This window comes from Adiantum capillus-veneris, chromosome 23 (genome assembly GCF_014529385.1).
Source record: "Adiantum capillus-veneris isolate H3 chromosome 23, ASM1452938v2, whole genome shotgun sequence".
In the NCBI taxonomy this organism is placed as follows: domain Eukaryota; kingdom Viridiplantae; phylum Streptophyta; class Polypodiopsida; order Polypodiales; family Pteridaceae; genus Adiantum; species Adiantum capillus-veneris.
In genome coordinates this window covers 27,162,560-27,185,652 of record NC_140953.1, presented here as the reverse complement: position 1 = coordinate 27,185,652, position 23,093 = coordinate 27,162,560, and the positions used below count along the sequence as shown (strand labels likewise).

The 23,093-nt window shown below is 43.7% G+C and overlaps 1 protein-coding gene across 9 annotated transcripts in view; it reads left to right on the top strand.

The window, feature by feature from the left end:
• Positions 1 to 23,093, top strand: part of LOC147427550 (mitochondrial-processing peptidase subunit alpha-like) — a 208,947-nt gene that overhangs the window by 43,088 nt on the left and 142,766 nt on the right. For 7 of the 9 annotated variants that reach the window (XM_086496485.1, XM_086496486.1, XM_086496484.1 and 4 more), the window contains exons 2-4: positions 4,348 to 4,593; positions 5,134 to 5,430; positions 5,503 to 5,670. In XM_086496485.1, coding sequence (XP_086352611.1) covers positions 4,348 to 4,593; positions 5,134 to 5,430; positions 5,503 to 5,670 — 711 coding nt within the window. The remainder of the gene's footprint in view (positions 1 to 4,347; positions 4,594 to 5,133; positions 5,431 to 5,502; positions 5,671 to 23,093) is intronic. The other 2 variants (XM_086496487.1, XM_086496488.1) reach the window with 2 other exon arrangements.

Here is a 23,093-nt window from a genome sequence, read left to right as displayed (position 1 = left end):
GTGCATGTGACATCCCCTCCTTTTCAAAGTGAGGTGCTGGTACCAAGCTGCATGGCGTCGAGGGAGTGCGCCAACAACTCTTGGAATCCTACGAAGAACGCTTCGCCGGCCCACTCTGATGCGTGGGTCGTGCGATACTTGAACTTCATGAAGGTCTGCAACGCTTGCTTCTTTGGGCCGCGCCGAAAGCGACAAGTGATCTGTGGCGGCGTCAATGCTCCAATTGCGTCTATGGACGTAGGTCCACCTTCTTCACGAATCTCCAAGGAGGAAAATTCCTGAAACCACTTCCAACACAAAATCATAATCGTATCCATTCCATGTAGAGTAATTGGAAAAATATGATTCTTCCTAAATGACTGTGCATGTAATGCAGATGAACAAAGTGACGGAGTGTCAAACCGTTCACCAAACACACACAAAAAATGGGGTTGAAACTTGACTTTTTGACCTAAACTCTCCACTATTGGCTGCTCCTCTGTCTGTTCTTCTGGATGTACAATATCTAGTGTAAAGAAATCTGTGATCTGTCTCTGGGGTTGTCTCTCTTCAGCTCTCCTCAATAAAGAGAGAGATGATGAAATGAAATGTGATATTAACGTCTTCAAAAGGCCAAAATGACCTATGAGACCAAACTGTTACAAAATTGTGAATCTGATACTATGTCTGGGTACAAAAATACTACTACTACTAGAATCCATCCTCATCTGCTCTCTAAATGTCGAGAGAGTATGGCTCGAATTCTTTGCTATAGTCTCCATCGATGCTGTGTAGCCCCTCTCCTCAATCGTGGCCGTCTGGATCTCCATAGCTTTAGTGCTCGGTCAATGAGAGTGCCGGTAGTGGTCGACGAATGTGTGGGCCGAGCTCTACAGTGATGGCTGCTCCCGTGTCCGCAGGCATTGGAAAAGTGGGTTGTGTGGACAGTGGAATTGTGTCGAAGGCTCTACGGAAATCCACAAAACAGTAGTGTATTTTTTTTGCTTGATCAATCAGGCAATGCGAAGTGAAGATATGGCCGATGGTAGAGAATGCTCGTCTCAAGTTTGCTCGTAGTCCCGCGATCTCTGCATATGAGCTCAACTCTGCCTCCAACACTTCTCCTTAGAGTTTGACTAATTTGTGGCCAATCATGATGGTCGGGTAGTTGCTCGGTCACGAGTCCCTGGACTAGTGGATAGGCAGAGTGGTGTAATGCATCCACTCTTCTGGTAATCCCTCTACTCGTGCTCTATTGAAGAGCAAGGCATGAATGGGGTGAGGGGGCTTGCGGCGTATATGAGGTGCTCTCTCTACATACCTATGTAATCTGTGAAAGGCCATGTTGCATGCGGCAAATACCCCTCTGCAGCGTTGCGGCTGTAACTAGTAATTAGCGAAGAATAGAAGTTAAAATAAAGGGGAGCAACTGTGCCAAAAGCTGAATGGTCATGCCCTCCGAACTAATCCTCCTGCTCATATGAAGTATCTGTTGTTGGAGTTCTTGCATCTTGTTGATGTGGTTCCTCATGGTTGTCTACTTTGCATCCAGGGTTTGCAACTTCACCTCCAAAGCATTACGCTTCATAGGAGACTCGATCATATAAAGAGGCGAGTCTTCTTGCCCATATGGAGTATCTTTTGTTGGAGTTCTTGCATCTTGTTGATGTGGTCCCTCATGGTTGTCTACTTGCCATCCAGGTTGGGAAGTGCATCTCCAAAGCATTCCGCTTCGTAGGAGACACTCGATCATATAAAGAGGCAAGTCAACCCCAAATTATCTTCACTTCATCAATCGTATGTGACTGATAAGTGATGGTGTACTATTAAGGATGATGAGTGACCAAACCCTAGCATTGACATGTTTCCGCAACTTCATTGTCGCTAGGTCCTTTGGCTTCTTGAAGTTGCTACTGACAAAGCCTCCTAGCTATAAGGTGGGTAGAATAGGAACCTTGATTGGTTGATCTCCAACACTAGAGTATACGTATACTTGCGACCAACCTCTCCAATCCTCCTCGCTCTTTGTTCCTTCTTTTGCAATTTCCTTGTATACTTCCTAATCGTGAACAGAATTCTTTTTGGAGATGTTACCCCTCTCCATGCTTTACGAGAACTTGGGCATGTGAATCGTCCTGGGCTGGTTGAAATGAGGAGGATTCTCCAAATCAGGCACAAACAACATTGAATCAGCCCCAAGAGGTGATAAACAACAGCAACCAGCCCTATGCTCCTCTTTGTCGAAAAAAAATCAGCACCGGAAACATGCACAGATCACCAACCCAACTTGAGAGCACGTTGTCGCTTTGATACCATGTCAAGGTGCAACGAAAAAGGTGAATCGGGTTGTGGATGATCATCGAGTCTGCAACTGCCCGCACAACTCCTCTTCGTCCTGGCAGCCATTGAATCTCCAATCTACCCTGTTGAACTTGTATGTGGCTGATGCTACAAAGTAATGGAAGCTGGTAGGTTCTCTTAGTTGGGTATTCGACACCCAATTTGACATCAGTTTCCTGGTGGGACTCTGAGTTTGTTTATGTAGAGCCCCACCAAGTCACACATGGAGCAGGCTCTTCGGACTTGCTGTGTTTGAAGCGGTATGTGGTTGGAGGTACAGACTCCATGATCATTCTTTGAGGATGCAGTGATTCATATTGGGGCGGAGATCCAAATGGACAATGGTCGACTACAGGTTACACCTTTTCATTTGGCTCAGGTTCGATTTCATGGAGGAGTAAGAAGCAGCCTATAGTTGCCTTATCATCCACAGAGGCTAAGTATAGGTCTGTTTGCAGTGTTACATTCAAATCAGTTTGGTTATGGAGGCTACTTTTGGAGATTGGCTTGCCGCAGCAGGCCACCATGATCTACTATGACAATTAGAGTTGTATAGCCATTGCGAGAAGCCCGGTTTTCATGTCCGGACCAATCATATAGAGATACATTACCTTTTTGTTTGTGAGAAGACCAAGGATTACTCAATTTGACTAGAGTATGGTCCTACGTCAGATAACCTGGCTGATATCTCACCAAACCTCTACCATAGGCGACATTATGCCTTCATGCTAGCTCCCTTCAATTGATTCCTTGCCCAAGGGCTAAGAGGGGGTGTTACAGTTACACCTTCCTGTTCAGTGGTGGCTCTTGTAGCTCGGATTAGGGAGTGAGGGCTGTTTGTGGCTGTACCCGGCCGTACCTGAGGTAAACGTACCTGCTCAGCGGTACCATCCACGTGTTGTGTCCACACAGTAGACTGGCATGAAACGGGCCCTTGTTAGAGTCTCTCGTGATGTGCAATTTCCCTACGATGTGCACCATTTATTGTCACTTTTAGTGATAATTTACATTTATTAGGGGCTGCCCTTTATTTTTGGGTCGTAGGGTTTTTATGTTGCACGTAGGGCATATTTGGGGAGTCCCTTTATAGGGACCTCCACCTGCTTGTATTGGTCATATTGTTACTTAAAGTATTGTTGCTAGCGTTTTGGGTAAAACCCTCTCTCTAGCGTTTTACTCTCTCTCCTATTTCTAGCGTTTTCATCATCACCTCTGATCCTTGTGTTTTGGCCAGCGATGTCACTCTCTCCCCCTATCGGTTGTGTTTCCTCTGCTTTCCCTTCTCTTTCTGGATGTGCTATTGCAGGTGTTGCATTTGGAGCCCATACGGTGGGCGGACGACACGCGGAGGATGTATTCAAGGAGATTTGTCGTGGTAGACCCGAGATCCATTGGCTGCTCAGTCCTGAGAGGAGGTTTGCTCGTGGTAGCAGACTTGATCATCACCCGATTCACCCTTTTCCGTTGCACCTTTGAGAGTTATCAAGCCTTTCAGGAGTGAAATTTCTTGACCTTCCACTCTTAGCTTCAATTCTCGTAATTTTCCTAAGAGACCCCTTTGGATAGTGCTGATGTTGCTATTAACAGCCTTCCAGATTCAGTTGATGAGCTCCTTCAAAGCTTTTCCCAATTTGTCCACTTTTAGAAAAATCCTCCCCTCCCTGCTCTCCGGACAAGTCACCTTTGGGTACTTCTAAAACATTAACGGTCTGCTTCTTCCATTCCATTTAGTAATGGTGATTCTCTGTATGAAAGTAGCAAGAAGTTCAAGAGGATGAGGGGTATTGGTGTAACAAGAACCACCAGAAATGCTGAAGGAAGGGAAGACCTAAAAATGGCCACGACCCTAAGTGCCATGCAATTGGAGGAGCTGACCTCTTAACAAATTTGTCTTTTGTTGTACTGTTCTCTTCGCAAAATTATATTTTACTTCTAGTCACATCTGCAGACAAATTTGAGATTTAAATTTTGTTTTGTACTGCATGAAGATGCAATTTGAGGGAATTTTTTCTAAATTTTTTGACACAGAGAATCTTTAGTAAGGGAAGGCCATTGAGCCTACTTACTAGAGAGGTTGTCATTGAAAATGCACCTGCTGAATTCAGCCAGGAAGGATTGCTTTCAGTGGTTGACAGAACTTCTGATTTTCCATCTTTGCAAATACCTCTACCAGGATTTGAGGAACCGGCTTTCTTGCCCGAGTTCACACAGCCTGCTGAAACCATAGTCACCACTCTTCCGAATGGCTTGCGAATTGGCACACAAAATTCTGAGGTAAGGTTTTCAGGCAAGATCACATTTGAAACTTCTAATATTAAGGTTAGCTTTTCCGTCTTTTATAGGTTTCCTTTAAGATACTTCATCACTGTAATGGTTATGTTGTCAGTCTCAAGATTGTCTTTGCCTTGGTTCTGTATTGCTTCATTCTATCCGTCAATTGTAGATTCTCATTCTAGTCCACAGTTCATAGTAGGAGATAAAACTTTTTCTCTTTTGTCTTATGTCTGTATTATATCAGTATGTAGCCGAAGGAACAAGTAGGTTCTCTAATTTATCTTGCTCATTTTTTTAATTTGAAGTGGCTGTTGGTTTGTTTTTGTTTTTTAAACAAAATAATACATCATTTTTCTTGCTTCATTATCTTCTTGTGCGTCATTTTCTTTTCAGCTTTTGTGTACGTTTTTTGTACTAGTGTTTGAGTCCTTGTGTTTTGTGATTTTAGACTTTTCTGCCCGTTTGAAGATATGTATTGCTGCTTACTTCATATTTGACGCAGATATAGAGCTACTAATTACAGAGCTTTAATACCTCCAGGAGTCTTGTGTGAGTGTCGGACTCCTTGTTGATAGTGGTTGCATATATGAAGACTCAAGAACTTGTGGAGTCAGTCATTTGCTAGAAAAGATGGCATTTCACAGTACAAAAAATCGTTCAATAGCTCTTCTCATGCAAGAAGCACAAGCTGTTGCAGTGAACTTCACTTCTTCATCAGCTTGTGATCAGATGTTTTACACGGGGCATGGAATTAAGACGTTTTTTCCACAAATTGTGGAGATACTTTTAGATAGTGTCCGAAATGCAGCATTTGAAGAGCTAGAGGTTAAAGAACAGGTACCATGCTTGTTGAAAATTGGCATGTTCTGAAATCATACAATGCTCATGAAGGCTAATCATTTTACGCAGCTCCTGAGGATAGAAGAAGAATCACGATACCTGGAGAGCGACCCAGAGGCTTTATTGATAAGGAGACTCCACTCAACGGGGTATTCTGGAGATTATGCAAAAAGCTATTTTGCTTCAAAGTCCTCAATGACAGGCCTTGACAGCCTCACTCTTCATGAGTTTGTTGATGTAGGTTCAAAATTTCATGCTTGAAACTGTTGTTTGCTAAGTATATTGCTTCAATATGCAACCGCTGGAGAGGAATTCCAGAACTACAAGGTTGAATGATAATACAGGACAAGGGGTCTTTAGTAAAACAGCAGGATGTGGGGGAAAAGCTTTTAAAAAGAGAGAATGGAGGAATTAGTCAGTTTGAGGCAAAGTTAGGCTTTCCACGAAGAGCTTTTAAAAAGAGAAAATGGAGGAATTAGTCATTTAGAGGCAAAGTTAGGCTTTCCACAATCATAATTGGTTGTGAAGTACCGCTTTCAAGTCTCAGTCACACACTACCGTTTTTCAAGAAATCTTCGGTAGACAATTTTCTTGGCATGATTTAGTTTTAGTCCAGCTCTCTCTCTCTCTCTCTCTCTCTCTCTCTCTCTCTCATTTCATTTCATTTCATTTCAGTCCATTTGTTTTCTCTCTCTCACACATAAAGCTCCAAATAGAAGATCAGAAGGCTTGTATGCTTCGAATTATGCAAGCCCTGAAGGAGAACAAAAAGGCCTTCTATAGAGATGGAAGGGCATTTTTTAATGGGAGACCAGTCGCATAGGAATTTGCTGCCTATGATATGTTACATCGTTGGAGCTGAAAATGGCTCTTTGGAATTGTAACGGGTTTTAGTATGGACACACCGAAGACAGTTGAGCAGGTGATGGAGGGGATTTCATTGACCAAGGCACACCAAAGCTGGCACATACGGGCTTCTTGTTGCACTTGTGCTGCCCGTTTTGGTCATGATTCAACTTGTCAGCGCTGCGCCTTACAGTTTAAGGAATTCATGCGACATTGCTTTTGGGTGGCCCCATATGCTCACTCCATTTGGTGAGCAGCGGTATATATCCTTCTATGCTGAGCTGGTTTGCATCATGGTTTTGCGACTTGGGGGGCTGTCACTTGGCTCAGCAGTGTCTTGGGTCACACTCGTTAAATGAAGGGGAAGCAAGAGGTCCAATATTCATGTTTACAGACTTGGGATATAGACGGGGCCTGGTTAGTCCCTCGTTGGAAACCTCCCAGCCATAGAGCCAATACAGGCTCATCCTTGAGCGTGGGAGCCTGCAACTAGCGGGCTAGCCTCTACCACAAGAGCTGGTGTCCCATACCACCAAGCCCACAACTATACGGGTGCTGCGGGTAGAGCTGCCAAGGGCCTAAAGTGGTGGAACACAAGATGCTCACAAATGAGCCTAGGGTCCTATTTATAGAATTCCTTAACTGCCCTAACCTTAGGGCCATGTTCACACTTGGACGGACATAGCTCAGGCGCCCATCCTGATGTCTGGGGACGTTCCCTCCTTATGTTTAATTGGTGTCCTTATCAATATCCTCGGTTATAAAACGGGGGAAACGACTCTTCAACGATCTTACTAATTCCCAAGTAGCATTGGACTTGGGTAGATACTTCCACTTGATCAAATACTCGGATTCCTCGCCGGATCCATCTTGCACATATGACATGACACTAACCATACTCACGCATGAACGACCATAGAGAGCGGACGTCAGGCTCACCTCCCAGCCATAGAGTCGAATCCGGGCTCATCCTCGAGCCTGGGTGCCTACAGCTAGCGGGCTAGCCTCTACCACAAGGGTTGGTGTCCCCTACCACCAAGTCCACACGGATATGGGTGTATCGGTAGCGCTACCAAGAGCCTAGAGTGGTGATCACATAAGATGCTCACAAATGAGCCCAGGGCCCTATTTGTAGGATTCCTTACCGTCCCTAACCATAGGGCCATGTTCACACCCAGCCCGACATAGGTCAGGCACCCATCCTGATGTCAAAGGGCACCCATCCTGATGTCAAAGGGGACCGATCTGGAAGGCTAGTTGCACACATGTTTTGAGTGCTAGCCTTCCTCTACTTCTCATACCTGGGTGGATATATAATTAGAGTGAGTGCACACTCTACGTTGGCAGTGAAATTGTCAGGTGCAGCGAAAGAACTTTTAAGGATTTTAGCTCAGATCTAATACTTTGCACAAACACAAGGTGACTTTACTTCACTAAATTGAACACACTGAGAGAAAGAAGAGAGATGACCCCGCATGTCGGGTCCCAACCACCCTCAAGGGCCTCCTTGCTTTGTTTGCTAGAGCAAGTACTTGCTTTAGATTACTTGCACAATATTGATACAATGGCTAAATGCTGAATACTAAATACTTTGTGCCGATGCTGATCTGATGCATAAACACTAAGGCTGATCTAGTGCAAAAATGCTAGGCTGGTCTAGTGGAAAAAAGGCTGGGTTGAACTGATGCAAAAATGCTGATGATGCTGTGGTGTTGGTGATGGAAACGCTAGGTGCTCAGGCTCTGTGGGCGTTGAATGCTCATGTAGGTATTGGGTTCTGATGTCTAAAAACTGAAGGCCAAGTGGCACTTTGGTAGGTTGTTATGCCATTTTCCCCACCTACTTTTTATAAATGTCATGTAAAAGTCACTTTTTAATAAATGACTTAAGTGACAGTTCATATGCCTATGTGCTTAAGTGATTGTATTGTGCAAGTGAGGGTATGCAACTATGACTTGCCTGACCATGCATGTCCTCCTAGAGGCTCACAAAGTGCTAGACTAGATCTTTAGCTAAGTAAGATTGATGCTGGTCTGTAGAAGTAGCTTGTTCATGTGGCTCAAGTGCAATGCGCACCTGACATGGATACATCAAGAAGCTCTTCCTGGGCAGCAGAGTGTCGTCGATCCTTTCTTAGAAAGTGGTGTAACTAGCAAGCCACCACTGAGGAGGTAGAATCATTACAACAATCGTGGAATTGAACCAAAAAGAAACCACTTGTAATAAAGAGACAAGAAGTGGCAAAGTCCACTACCAGAAGCATTTTCCCCAAAGTGGTGGTGCCCCTTTCGGTACTGCTTTTAATAACAGAGTACAACTGTTGGGGAGTCACTCTGCAGATGTGCAACCATTCATTGATATGACAGAAGCCCCAAGGCTTATATTTAAAGGCACTGCGGCGTAAAAGCCACTGATACAAAAGCAACCATTCCAAAAGTTGGCGCCTCTCAAACGCATTTGCGATAAAAACTAATGCCTAGTAATTGATTCCAAAAAGCATGCCACATCATTAGTTTGTACGGCCTACCATGTCAGCAACCATATGGCTCGCAATTCGTGGCGGAACTACCAAGCTGCCACATGTCATCTCTGTCTCGTTGGTTGTCCCATCATCTTTGTCTGTCTTGTGTCCGCAGCTTAGGTTGTCATGTCATCACTTTGTGCCATACCCCTTCTTACTAGAAGAATAATTGCCCTCAATTACACCTGCAAAACAGACAATGGACAATAAAATAGCTCAGGAGACACCGACTCTATGCTTACATGCATTTGACGACTCAAACCATGCACTGGCACAAAGACACAAGTCATTGAACAACACATCGTGATCATTATGACTTATTTAGCAATCACATTGAGATCGCATTGATTTCGTGTGGCTGTCTTGGACACTAAATCTCATCATTTTTAGATTCAGATCCCTTCTCAAATTTGATGCAGACATGGGAATGACCATCCCCACAAGTGAGAACATTCACAGAACATGCATCCGCACAAGTCCTAATCCTCACTAGATTTTGAATTAACATTCACATCATTGACCCTGAACAATCAATTGCAAACAATGAAACTACTGCACACTTTACGTTGGCAATGGGATTGTCAGGTGAAGCGGAAGAATCTTTAAGGATTTTAGCTTTGATCTTGTACTTTGCACAAACACAAGGTTACTTTACTTCACTAAATTGAACACAATGAGAAAGAGAGACGGGAGATGACACCGCATGTCGGGTCCCAACCACCCTCAAGGGCCTCCTTGCTCTGTTGTCAGAGCAAATACTTGCTTTAGATTACTTGCACAATACTGATACAATGGCTAAATATTGAATACTAAATACTTCGTACCGATGCTGATCTAATGCATAAACGCTAAGGCTGATTTGGTGCAAAAATGCTGGGCTGATCTGGTGCAAAAACGTTGGGCTGAACTGATGCAAAAACGTTGACGATGCTGTGGCGTTGGTGATGGAAACACTAGGTGTTGAGGTGCTGTGGGTGTTAGATGTCCATGTGGGTATTGGGCTTTGATGTCTAAAAACGGAAGGCCAAGTGGCTCTTTGGTGGGTGGCTATGCCATTTTTCCTACCTACTTTTTATAAATGTCATGTCAAAGTCACTTTTTAGTAAATGACCTAAGTGACCGTTCATATGCCTATGTGCTTAAGTGGTTGTATTGTGCAAGTGAGGGTATGCAACTATGACATGCCTGATCGTGCATGTCATCCTAGAGGCTCACAAAGTGCCAGGCTAGATCTTAAGCTAAGTAAGATTGATGCTGATCTGTAGAGGTAGCTTGTCCTTGTGGCTCAAGTGCAATGCACAGTGACATGGATACATCAAGAGGCACTTCTTGGGCAGTAGAGTCTCCTCGATCATTTCTCACTTCTTGCCGATGCTGATTTGATGCTTAAACGCTAAGGTTGATCTGGTGCAAAAATGTTGGGTTTGATCTAGTGCAAAAATGTTGGGCTGAACTGATGCAGAAACGTTGACGATGCTGTGGCGTCGGTGATGGAAACACTAGGTGTTGAGGTGCTGTGGGCGTTGGATGTCCATGCGGATATTGGGTTTTGAATTGTCTAAAAAATGAAGGCCAAGTGGCTCTTTGGTAGGTTGTTTTGCCATTTCCCCTACCTTTTTTTATGAATGTCATGTCAAAGTCACTTTTTCATAAATGACTTAAGTGACCGTTCATATGCCTATGTGCTTATGTGATTGTATTGTCCAAGTGAGGGTATGCGCTCCTTGCCGCATTGTCGAAGCAAGGGACTTGCCGATACACCGTGTGCGAGCCACAAATGGCTCCAAGCACACAACAAGCCTAAACTAGCAAGCTCAAGAGAGCAAAGGGTGTGTCACTCACCGCTCTACGCTCGCCTTCGTGGTGGATTCCTCGCCGCGATGAAGAAGAAGCTGCAGTCGTGCCGCGCTCAACCGCTTCGCCGCCGTCGTGCCTTCGTAATGCTCGATCGCACACACACTCTCCCTCTCTCTCTCTCTCTCTCTCACATACACACACACACAAGGAGGTGAAGAAGAAGAAGATGGAGATGGAGATGGAGCAAGAGCACTCTTCTATTGCACAAATGAGAGAATGAGTGAATTTTAGGTTTAGTTGGCTTTTATATGAGCTCTCCCCATTCACACTTGGGCGCCCATGCTTAGCCAACTAATCTCTTGAATGTCCCAGTTAGAGTGCGCCTCTCATCGGCGATCACTCTTACCCTTTTCCTATTGGTCCGACAAGCCCGGTATCTGACTCTACCAAATACATAATACACGTCCGTCGTAGGTGATGGGGTGTCCGTGAGCTGTGAGGGTTAACATGCCCCCCTTCTTGATGTAGATTCCGTCCTCGGAAGCTATTGAGTTGAAGCTCGTTCATCGAGGTGGAAGAGCATTTGAGATGAATGTCCTTAGCCTTCTTCAGTCACTGCAAAATCAAACAACATTGGCACAGTAATTGCATTCTCATAAGTGATTAAAAAGCATATGCAGTTTTAGGTAGACAAATTGATTGGTAAAAGAATTTCAAACAATTTGTCAGCAATGAACATTAAATTGCAATGTAATCAAATGCATAAACAGATGTAAAGGTAAAAAATTAAACAAGTCTGGGGTCGCTAATTTGACGGTCGAAAGGCACTAGAGATCGAATATTAATACCATGGGTAAGCTTCTTAATTTTCTGTGGTCAATTAAGTTGTTTAATCGCGAGAGCCAAGTATTCATGTTCGAGGGCTGACTAGAGGCTATATTTAGAAGACCTTGTAGTTAAGCTACCATAAAAGGAATTTCTCATGAAATCATCGCCTGACTGATTACTTTTTCTTTGACCCCCCAAAGTCTTTTCACAGTGATTCAATTTGATGTGTGTGCTTATTTTGTATGCCTTGGGTTTTTTGCTTTTCAAGGAAAAGCGCCCACACTGGGAACCTCTAGGGCTCTAGTACCATAGGCAATACATGTGAGTGAAGTACCAAATCAAGTTGAGATTTCTCTTCCAGCTTAAGATTTTACAGTGTGGCACTTTGATTTTTTGTTTGTTTATTTTCAGCATTTTAATTTTGTAACTTTGGGGGGTCATATAACACTGATACACCTCCCCAAGCTCATCACACTAGTAAACTCCCTTTATAATACTTAAGCTAAAGGTCAATAGGGTCAAGCCCACTAGAAAGCCCTAGTACATTTCACACAATGCTGCCTAAATCGGATTAAGAACCTAAGTAACCATTGATTATTAGGAAGGCATTCCCCATGGAATTAAGAGAAGATCTCTAACACCTAGCTTGGTCAAACTAACTTAGTTGGACTGCTTGATTTTTAAACCTAGACAAGTGATTATGACAAAAAATTACATTGAATTAAATGTTTGTTACTAAGCAAATGTGCTGGATATTATCCTACCAATCACAATTAAAGGAGACAATCATAGATGCAAAAAAGATAAGGGGCACATGCTAATGGACAAGAAACACCTGTTTGTGTCGATGGTCGCGCTTGATTTGAAGAGTGAGCCGAGATAAAGATTCCATGAAGGTCCAAATCCTATCAATAGCAACACGCTCCTGTACACACGAGGAAACAAAAGGAATACCTCCAGGAGGCACATTAGTGGAAAAAGGTACCAACACTTATTGAACACAACAAAAAACATAAGGAACCCTAACCTAATTATTTGCACTCCCCTAGAGAGTCAAGGGAATAAGATATTGTAGAGGTTGGGGGGAAACCCTAAGGCTAAACCCCTATCCTCGTCGTCGAGATAAACAAAGTCATCATCCATGAGATCATATGTGCCATCCGTGTAGTCCTGTAAATTTTCTTCTTCATCATAGGTGCCCATGTTTACTAAGAAGGTCACTAGACGCCTATAGTCATCTTGGTCAAAAGGGTAGGCTTGTGCAATGGGAGAAATGCTCTCTACTAAGTATGGATCAGACGTGATCAAGAGACGTATCAGCCATTATAACTCCTCAAAATTCCTCTCACATGCTAGCGTACCTATCAAATCCCATTCACATGCAAGCACTGGAAAGACCATGTGAAATATTTGTGAAAAGTAACGAGGGTACGTCTCACCCAAGGCAGGAGTGGATGATTCTAGCGTACTAGCCATATCTGTACATGCAAATAGATGATGGTTAGAGTGCAAATATTACAAGGGTCGTGTTCTTGTGCATAATTTGTTTTTATGATTTGTGTTATGGCTCTTGCTCTTTTACTTTTTTATCTTGTTTTTGTGAGTATAAGGCTTTATATATACATTCCCTAAGATTGGAGATTAAGAGGTCAGGGAGAAAGGTTGAGAGGGAAGCAAGTGAATGATGGATGTCCACAAACACTCCCCCCTTCCTTGGGTAGATCATACAGTTTGAAATGATGTCGTCACCCTTTGAAACCAATTGTTCCAGTTGATAATAGGTGAGGATTTTTGCCAGTAGTTTTCTATTACCCTAGGTGCCTCGTCAAGTTGCAAGGGTGGTAAGGTACTCTCCCAGGATCGAACTTGAAGTGGTTCATCAGGTGATTCTTGAACACTGGGAGGTGTGGATTCTTTTGTAGCTTCATGGAGGTCCACTACTATAGATGGAGGCTGTGTAGAAGCTTTTACCTCTATGGATGTATTACATGAGGAGCTAGAAGCTTCATGGAACTCCCCCCTTCCTGAGCTAGGTGGAATAAATTGGTTTTGCCTCGGAGCCCAAACTAGCTCTGGACTAGGTGTGTAGCATTCTGTGATCTTTCCCTTCCCACGGTCTGCCATTGGCTTTAGCGTTACACTGTTTGACTCATATGGATTTGTTGTCGATAGGGAAGGACACATTTTACGTTTAGGTACCCAAATTTGCTCATTTCCATCATAGTAGCCTTGGGCTTCTAATAGTCGTTTTGGAATCTATCGTGATTTGGTCTTGAATCTCCTAGAGCGCGCTCTTGGTTCTCCAGGGAAATTTTTTCTTGAAATGGATGGGAGGGTTGAAGTAGTTGGAAGTAAGGCCTTGGGGACCCATTGATATGTACTCTTAGGTCGTGCAGGTTGAGTACTTGCAATATTACTGCTTGCTGCAACTACAAGTGTTGAAGTGCTAGGTTCATGGGTAGCCGACAAAGACGAGTTAACCACCTTGGCTTGTGAATGTTGGCTATCCTTCAACTTTGCTAGAGTTTGCAACGTAGGTGACTTTGCTTGAATGATAGGGGTAAGAGTCGGTGGTCGCGTCGTGACACTACCAATATCCCAATCAATAGTGCATTTGGTTGCCAACATCCACGTGCGTCCCAGGTTTACGTTGCCTTCCATAGCTCCCGCGGGCATGACTAGAAACCTCTACACTATGCTTCCATTGTCATAGACAATAGGGGTCTGAAGGACTCCAAGAATAGCAGTTTTCTTTTTATTAATGCCCTTGACTTGCATCGTACTCGGGGATAGGGTCGGTTTCCCTAATTGACACCAAACTCCATAGGATAACAAATTGTGTTTAGCTCCCGTATCTAATAAGGCATTGTATAGTACTTTCCCATAGGGGCTATTTAGCTCAATTGGGTATCGTAGGGGTGGCTCAGATTCTAATGAGTCGTCATCTGTGTCCTCGAAAAATGCTTGCGTGATTCCCAGATTAGCCTCTCGTTGGCGTCTAAGACGTTGTTGTCGTTCTCGAGCCTCAACTCTTGCTTGGATTTTTTTAAGCTCTGCTTGTTCCTTGGCAGCCTTCTTTTGATGGATGGCTTGCAACTCTTCCTGGCTTAGAGGATCATAATATCTTTTGAATTTACTCCCATTAAGGAATCCAATGGTTTCAACTCTATCTAGAGTCTCCACACGAATGGTACCTTGCGGGGTAATTTCACACACTCGATATGGTCCCTTACCAGCGTATTTCAATTTCTTCTTTTCATTACGTACCCCGTACATAAGAACTTTATCACCAACCTTGATGTCTTTATCCTTTAAATGGCTATCGAACCACTTCTTTCTCCTATCCTTCTCCACTAGAGCATTTCGCACAGCTAATTGCCTCTCTTCATCTAGCCTTTCCAGGATATATAATCGCTCAACTAAGGGGTTACCATCCCAACCTTCTTGAGAAGCTACTTGAAGACTAGGAATGACAAACTCCCATGGCATAACTGCTTCTTGGCCATACACCATTTTAAACGGTGTGCAATTAATAGCAACTTTATACGCAGTACGATAAGCCCATAAAGCTGATGTAAGCTTTAGGTCCCAATCAGTGCGATTAGCCTCAACTGTCTTTGTCAAAATGGAGATGAGAGTTTTGTTGGTACTCTCAGCTTGGCCATTTGCTTGGGGATAATAGGGTGTAGACTTGTGGTGAGATATCATGAAGTTTGATGTGAGTTCTTTTATTACTTCATTTATAAAATGAGTTCCATTGTCACTCACAAGTTCAAAGGGGTATCCACAACGTGTGATAATGTTCTCAAAGAGGAACTTAGCTGTTGTTTTTGCATCCGCCCTCCGTGTTGCTTTTGCTTCAGCCCATTTGGTTACATAGTCGGTAGCGACAATGATATATCGTGATTGCGTGTTACGTGTAGCCGGACTAATCGGTCCTACAAAGTCTAAGCCCCACTTTTCAAATGGTTGGGTTACCTTAATGGGATGTAGAGGCATCCTATCACTTCTTTGTGGCTTCTTGAAGCGTTGGCATTCATCACATCCCTTTGCAAAAAGTGATGCATCCTTAAACAGAGTGGGCCACCAATAGCCTGACTGTAAGATCTTTCGGGTAGTCAACTTTCCTGAAAAGTGACCACCAGCTACGCCCATATGTGCCTCTTGTAGAATATATAAATACTCATCCTCGCGGGCACAGCGTCTAAGAACATCATCTTTTCCTCTCTTATAGAGAGTTCCATCCAGTAAGCAATAGGGTTCGCATTCCTTGATTAATTTTCGAGCTATATCTTTTCGCAGTTCTTTGGGTGGAAAACCATTAACTAAGAAGTTAACAATCTTTTCACTCCATTCAGGCATTGTCTCAACAATGAACAAAGGAGTATCAGGCAATTCATCATCAACCCCCGTAGGAGCTTCGCCATTAGGGATACGAGATAAATAATCCGCCATGACATGTTTCCTCCCAGGCCTCACAACAACGGTGAAGTCAAACTCAAGAAGAATTAACAACCATCGTGTAATTCGACCTGTGGAACACGGCTTGTTTACCAAATATAGCAATGCTTGATGATCAACATAAAACACAAACTTAGTAGCAAGAAGGTAATAGCGAAATTTCTTTACTGCGTAAATCATAGCTAGATCTTCGCGCTCTGTAGTAGTGTAGTTAATCTCGGCATCATTTAATTGGCGACTTGCAAAGCTAATAGGAAAGTCTAATTTATGTTCTCCTGGTTGAGTTGGAATACACCCAATAGCAAAATTTGATGTATCAATATGCACATGAAAAGGTACATTCCAATCAGGTGTTCGCAGGATTGGAGTACTTGTTAGGGCCTTCTTTAATAACTCATAAGATCGATGACATTCTTCCGTCCAGTGAAATTCGATAAGAAGCTTGTACAATGGACGCGCTATCTCGGCAAAGTTTAAAATAAACCTTCGATAATAACCAACATGGCCCATAAATCTTTGAACTCCTTTATAGTTAGTAAGTGGTAGCAAATCGGCAATGGCTTTAATCTTACTCTTATCTGTGGATATCCCGTTCTTGGACACTATATGCCCTAGAATGACTCCATGCTTAACCCAAAATTGGCATTTGAAAGGGTTCAATGAGATGCGATAAAATCTGTACCTTTCAAATATTTTTCATAGATATAACAAATGCTTCTCCCAAGAAGAATAAACACAAAGGTCGTCTAGGAAAGCTTCACAAAACTCCCTTAGAAATTCTTTAAACGCAGTGTTTATTAATCGTTGGAATGTAGCAGGGGCATTCGTTAAGCCAAAAGCCATAACACGAAGTGCAAACACTCCAAACTCTGTGATAAAAGCAGTTTTAGCTTGGTCCTCTAATGCAATTGTGATTTGATTGTAACCAGAGTACCCATCTAAAAAGCTATAAGCTTCCTTGCCCGCAGCTCTTTCAAGCACATGTTCTGAATATGGCAAGGGATAATGATCTCTCCTAGTGGCTGCATTAACTTTCTTGAGGTCCACGCACACTCTTAGTTTCCCATTCTTTTTTGGCACAATGACTAGAAACCCATTCTGAGTGCTCAATAGGGTATATGAATCCACATTGGATAAGTTTTTCAATCTCCTCTTGTACAATTTTGGCGTACTTAGGATTCATTGGATAGGGTCGTTGCTGGACGGGTTTAGCAGTGTTGATCATGGGAATTGTATGTTGCACCACAGAAGGTGGAACGCCCTTAATGTCATGATATGTCCAAGCAAAGATATCCTTGTATTCCTTGAGGAGCTCCTTAAGTACAGCCTCTTCAGTTTCGGTAAGGTCTTGAGCAATAAAGACTGGTTTAGACTCCTCACCTGGTTCTGCTAATTCTATCTCTTTAACTACCGCTGGACCATCATAGACCCCACTGCTTCCATTGGTAGGTATTCGTTGGGCTTTGGCATACACAACCTTTCGCTCCCCCGTGGTATAAAATTTAAAATGTTCAGGAGCCGTATGTAAGTCAGCAGGCTCTTGTCCTGACAGAGACCTTTCTTTTAGTTCTGCCTCCTTTTGTTGTTGAGCTAACTCTCGGTTTTGACGTCTTCTTATAGTTCGACTCAATTTCGGCTCTGTAACCTCCAATTGAGCGAGGTCAATGGGTCGCGGGCTGCACTACATGACACTCTGGAGATGTTCACCCCAATTGTCTACTAGCTTTCGATGAGCATCACATGCCCCTAGATAGCTAAGCCATTCTGCAGTAGATCTTTCCTTGTTTATCCTAGCTTTCACATTTGCTCGATATCGTCGTCTCTTATATGACCTTTGTTTCTTGTTAAGGTTTTGATTTTGGTAAATGTTTGAACTCGACTCGCTTGATAGGTCTTCGCTTGTATCTTCTTCACTCTCATATAAATTACCATAGATGGCCGTACTAGGCCTTGAGTGTTCAGTTTCTATACTTGGCTCACTCGATGTTTCCTCAGGTTCTGAATCCATTTCTCCCTTAGATTCCGTTTCCGATGTGTATTGGCCTGAAGCCTTTGAGGAATCATCAATTTCACTCTCAGGTAGGTGTGTCTCTTTCTTATCATCGGATGTTACATGCGCTACACCTAACATGTTTACTGGTGCAATGTGTGGTATCTCTTCCCCATCTGGTGTTACCCAGGTTGTTTCTCTAGCTCCCCATGTATCTATAGTTTCCGCTAGGTGCACCCAATCGACATTGTCTGACTCAGCCATTCCGGGTAGGATATCCATATAAGGAGAGTTCTCCCCAATATCCGTGTCTTCGTTACATGTGTAACAATACTGTAATGGAGCTGAGTGAATTGTTGTGTCTGATCGATTATCAATGATAAATTTATTTCCTAGAGGATGCGTTCGGCCACTTAAAAGATCAACTCGAATGACAGAGTCTTGGAACTGTAAGTAGACGTGGTTTTTGGACCAGTCATGCACCATTTTTGCTTCCCTCATGAATGGACGCCCTAAGATCATCTTAAATGACATAGGATGCTTGGAAAAATCCATAACAATGAAAGTCTGCCTTACCTTGTGTCCCAAGACCTTGATCCTGAGATTCTTAAGAATTCCAATAGGCGTAACAATAGATCCATTAGCCATTTTTACCACTACGCTTGTGGCTTCAAGGTGAGGTCGCCCCATAGACTCCCAACAACTCTTTGTCACCATGCTGACTCTCGCACCACCGTCAAGGACTCCCTTTACAGTTAATCCTTTAGTAGTGATTGGTAGAGTAGCATTAGATTCATCACCTTCAAAGTATTGCCCCAACTTGTTAACGGGTACTTCAATTACAGATTCATGTCCCGCTAGGTCAGATGGTGGTGCTAAATGTTCCTCATCATTCATTACCGAGTCAGGTTTGTTCATATGTGAAAACTGTGGTAATCCGGCTTGTAATTCTCCATTGAGGAAGGCTCGAAGAGCTGAGACTAGCTCGGGGTCTTTATATAGTTTGGACATGATGGTGGTTCTAACTTCTGAAGACATGAAATCCATCAATTTGGCAACATTTAATGGCATCTTGTGGGACGTAGGACCCTGACAAGAGAATGGTGAAGATGGAATCTCCACTTCCTGAAGGGGGTCGGGCATTCCCTCACCAAACATTCTCTCTAGTAGGAAAGGTGTGTGTCCACTTTCAGATGTCCTACCCTCACTCTCTTCCCGAATGATACTGGGTATAGCTAACTGCCTGTAGTTCTTGTGAGGTTGAACTTGTGTGGGAAACACTGTGTCTGACATTTGGATATGTTTGGGTTCAGGTTCTAATGTTCGTTGAGTTTCTTCCACCAAACCCCTCAGTTGTTGGACTCGTTCAATTTCCACTGTTGGGTTTGGATAGGTTCCAATCTTTCTCTTGCAATCCTCATTTTTCGTCTCTTGTGGCTTATCTTGGGGGTTCGCAATTGGGTGGTTTAACTTTGAATACTCTTTTGGTGTTCGTCGTAATTCACTCTCGTGATCCTCCTCACTGGCTTTTTCCTTTGTAGTAATAGTTTTGGTCTCTGTGGTCTCTATCGAATCTGAGTCATCCTCAGGGTCATTCATATACACGGGATCCTCTCCTGTCCCTATGTTAGTCTTTGAACTAGGTTTTGAGCTAGAAGCAATAAGGGATTTCTTTCTTCGTGTTTTCTTCTTTCTCGCTCGGCCAATGGATGCAGCATCTCTCTCTTCGAGGATGTAATTTTGCTTTTGGAGCATCGACCGTGTGATTGCATTCACTGGTGCTATGTTTATAGTTGGTGGTGTCCCATCAACAATCTCTATTAAGTTCAATGGTGTGATTTTCAGCGCGTTTGGATTGTTAGGACACTGTGCGATCAAATGATCTATGCCACAACGATTACAAATGAGTATTGGCATTGCCAATGCACTCCCTTGACTTGTTTGCATTAGTGCGGCAGTATTTTGCATTCTAATGGGGCACTCAGCTACTCGATGTGGTCCACCACATTCGTAGCACTGAAGAGGTGGTCTCCTAGCAAAACTATTAATGTTTTGGCCTCTTGCTGCTAGCGCAGTAGCTTGATATACCGGTTTGATTTGTCCCCAATGGTCTTCCATATAGTACATGGGACACTCCTCAAGCATGTCGACTCCATAGGTGATACTAGAGTCTATGTCCTCTTCGCAATCTACATAAGTACTAGATGACTCGCAACCTATTTGGTTCATAGGTGTAACTCTTGGATGAGGGGGTTGCGGTCCTAGCACTGGAGGTGGCAACGGTGTGGTTTGGACCACATTTTGGGTTCTAGGGACCATGTGCTGTAATGGCAACTGTTGCTCCATGGGTGGGGTAGGCATCAATGCAGGAACTCGAGGTGAGTCTGCCCAAGCTATAGGCGGTCTATTTTCCATGATGCGTTTAAGCATTAGGCAATCCTTCGCTTGATGGCCATACCTACCACACGCGTTACAAGTCTCGTTAAACTTTACTCTGAAAGTAGGGCATTCACTCGTAGTATGTGGGCCCAAGCAAATTGAGAACCATTGTTGCTCCCTTCTTGGATACATATGAGTGTTTTGTGGAGTACGATTACCCCTAAGGGTTTCTTGGATGGCCTTGGTGAGATCTGCCAAAGTCATCTCAGATATCGTTTGCTCTTTCACGATTGGCTTTATCTTCATTGGCTCATGCCCTGACGCTTGCGAGCTACTAGACTTCGGCTCTGCAGACACTCTTTCTCCTGCAATCATTAAATAATCCTCTAATTGGATTGCATTCATGGTGAGTGCTTCCCAAGTAGTGATACCTCTAATGACTAGGCCATTATAGATACTTTCATGTCGTAGTCCCCTAATGAATCTATCGAGCAATTGGTTGTCGTTGAATCTCTTGTTTGGATTGCATCGAGAATTCAAATTCTTTAGGCGACTAATGAAGTCTCTCACGGATTCACCTTCTTCTCGTTGGGCTTTCTGGAGCTGAGAGGCTACACCCCAAAGTACTCCCTCTCGTATGTATTCTGTTAAGAACAGTCTCCTAAGAGTAGAGTAGATCGTTTTCTCTTCTACTCTTAAGGTTCTATACCAATCTCCAGCCTTTCCGCTTAGGGTCAAACTCAAAGCCTTACACTTATGTAGCTCATTGTGCTCTTCCAAGGAATCGCACACATGTTCAAAGACTTCCATATGCTTTCTAGCATCTCCGTCTCCACTGAATTTCTGTGTGAGCTTAGCTACTTGAACTGCCTTGCTCCTAGGCTCTCTATCAGGTGCACTACGCATGTTTTCCGCAATAGAGCGACCGATAGTTTGAGCAAATGCTGCCAAATCTCCTATTTGAGCAGGTATAATGGGTGTATGTGCTCCTGGAACCACATGTGAGATGGGAGTTGGCCTTGGCCTTGGCATACGCGCGGCTCTTGGGTCTCAAATTTCGTATGGTGGTGTACCAGAGGGTGGTCCAAAGTTTACAGGCGTGGCCCTAGGCATAGGGGGTGCCTGATATGGCATGTTATTATTAAATGGCCTGGCTCCACTTGTATAAGAGCTCGGATAATTCCATTGTGGATTGTAAGCTCTTGGAATAATTGGAGGTGTAGGAGCTACATGAGGCTGAGGTACGACAGGTGCACATGATTGATACATACATGTAGGTATAGTTGGGGGAACTGTGCTACTAGGCATCGGCGCAATGTTAACAAATGAACTCCATGGTGTACTTCTTGTCATGCTCACCATTGGGATATGCATGGTAGCCGTAGTGTCATTAAGAGAAAGATGAGCTAGATCTGGGAAGGTAAAGCTACCACTTGTGGGCTCAGATTGTACTGAGGCTCCTGGCGAAACAACATATGGAGGATCAATGGGGCTCACTGAGGGAGTCTCCATTTGTGACAGGGTTGGTTGGTCGGTCTTTCCCGTATCCAAGAATCTCATTAGGCCTGTTGAAGGCATGTTGATCCCTGTGTTCTGTCTTTCTAACTCGACAATCCTATGGAGGACATCACAGACTTTCTGTTGTTTCTCATCTATGCTAGTAGCACCCGATGTGGATTGTAGAACATCTAACCAACCCACATGATAGGTGTGTCCTGTGTACCGATCAGTTAAAGCTTCTGCTTGTAGGTCATACTCCCAATTTTCGTTTAGGAATATCCCATCTAGGCTTGGCGTGCTCAAGGTTTCCCTTGAAGTGGAAGCATTATTGCTCCCCATAGCTTGCCCCTCCGTGACTGCTACCTTGGGAGCACTCGGTTGTTCGGCTGGCATGATTGTTGTCATAGGAGCCTTTGCTTTCAGGGCTCGACTTTGTTCTAGCCCTCGTAGGTTCTCAATTTCCCTCTCCCTTGTTGCTTGCATATAGCGTTCGATCTCTTGCACTTCGGCAAGACTCCTACCATCGGGTAGTAAAACCTCAGAGGGAGATAGTCCTAAAGGATCAGGAGGTGCAGTGGATGGAACATTCACATGCACACTCTCAAGAAGCATAGGGTCCATTTTAGGCATGAATGACGAATTTACTTCCCCACTCCCTTCATTTATTTCATTAACCGCATGTTCGGAGCGAGTAGCTCTACTAAGGGTGGACCCGGGCCGTGGGCCCATGGCATGCATGTCTTGACTTGAACTATTAGGGTTTGGTGTAGGATACCCCTCCATGACTTCGTAGTCAGAGGAAGAATCACTAGACGCGATATAAGGATCTTGGTTCGCGCTACCTTGAGTCCCGACCGAAGGTCCAGAACCTAGGGTGGAGGAATAATGGGTGCCCGCGTAAATGGAGGCACTACCAATATGCTCGTTCTCTAACACTCGTCCAGAGCGTAGGTACATGTGACCTCCACACTCTAAACGCGTTGGTGAGTGCCCGTGAAGGCCGCTCACTTAGTTTTTTTTTTTTTTAAAAAAAAAAGGTGTTTATAACCCAAGTTTTTCGTTATTCTTGGTTATTTTTTGTAACCGAGCCACAAAATATGGCGTGTAATAGGTCAAGACGAGCGTTTTGGCTAAAGGAACGTGCCGTGCTTTACAGCTCCCTATTCGGCTACGTGAAGCCCTCGAAATCCTAAAAATAGTCTTTATAGTCCTCGAAATCCTAAAAATAGTTTTTAAATATAAAAAGGTGTATAAACTATATTTTAAAACTGAGGACTGAGGTCTGGGTTTGGGCTTGAGCTTGGGGAATGATCCCCAGCCCGATCCTTCTTTTTAAAA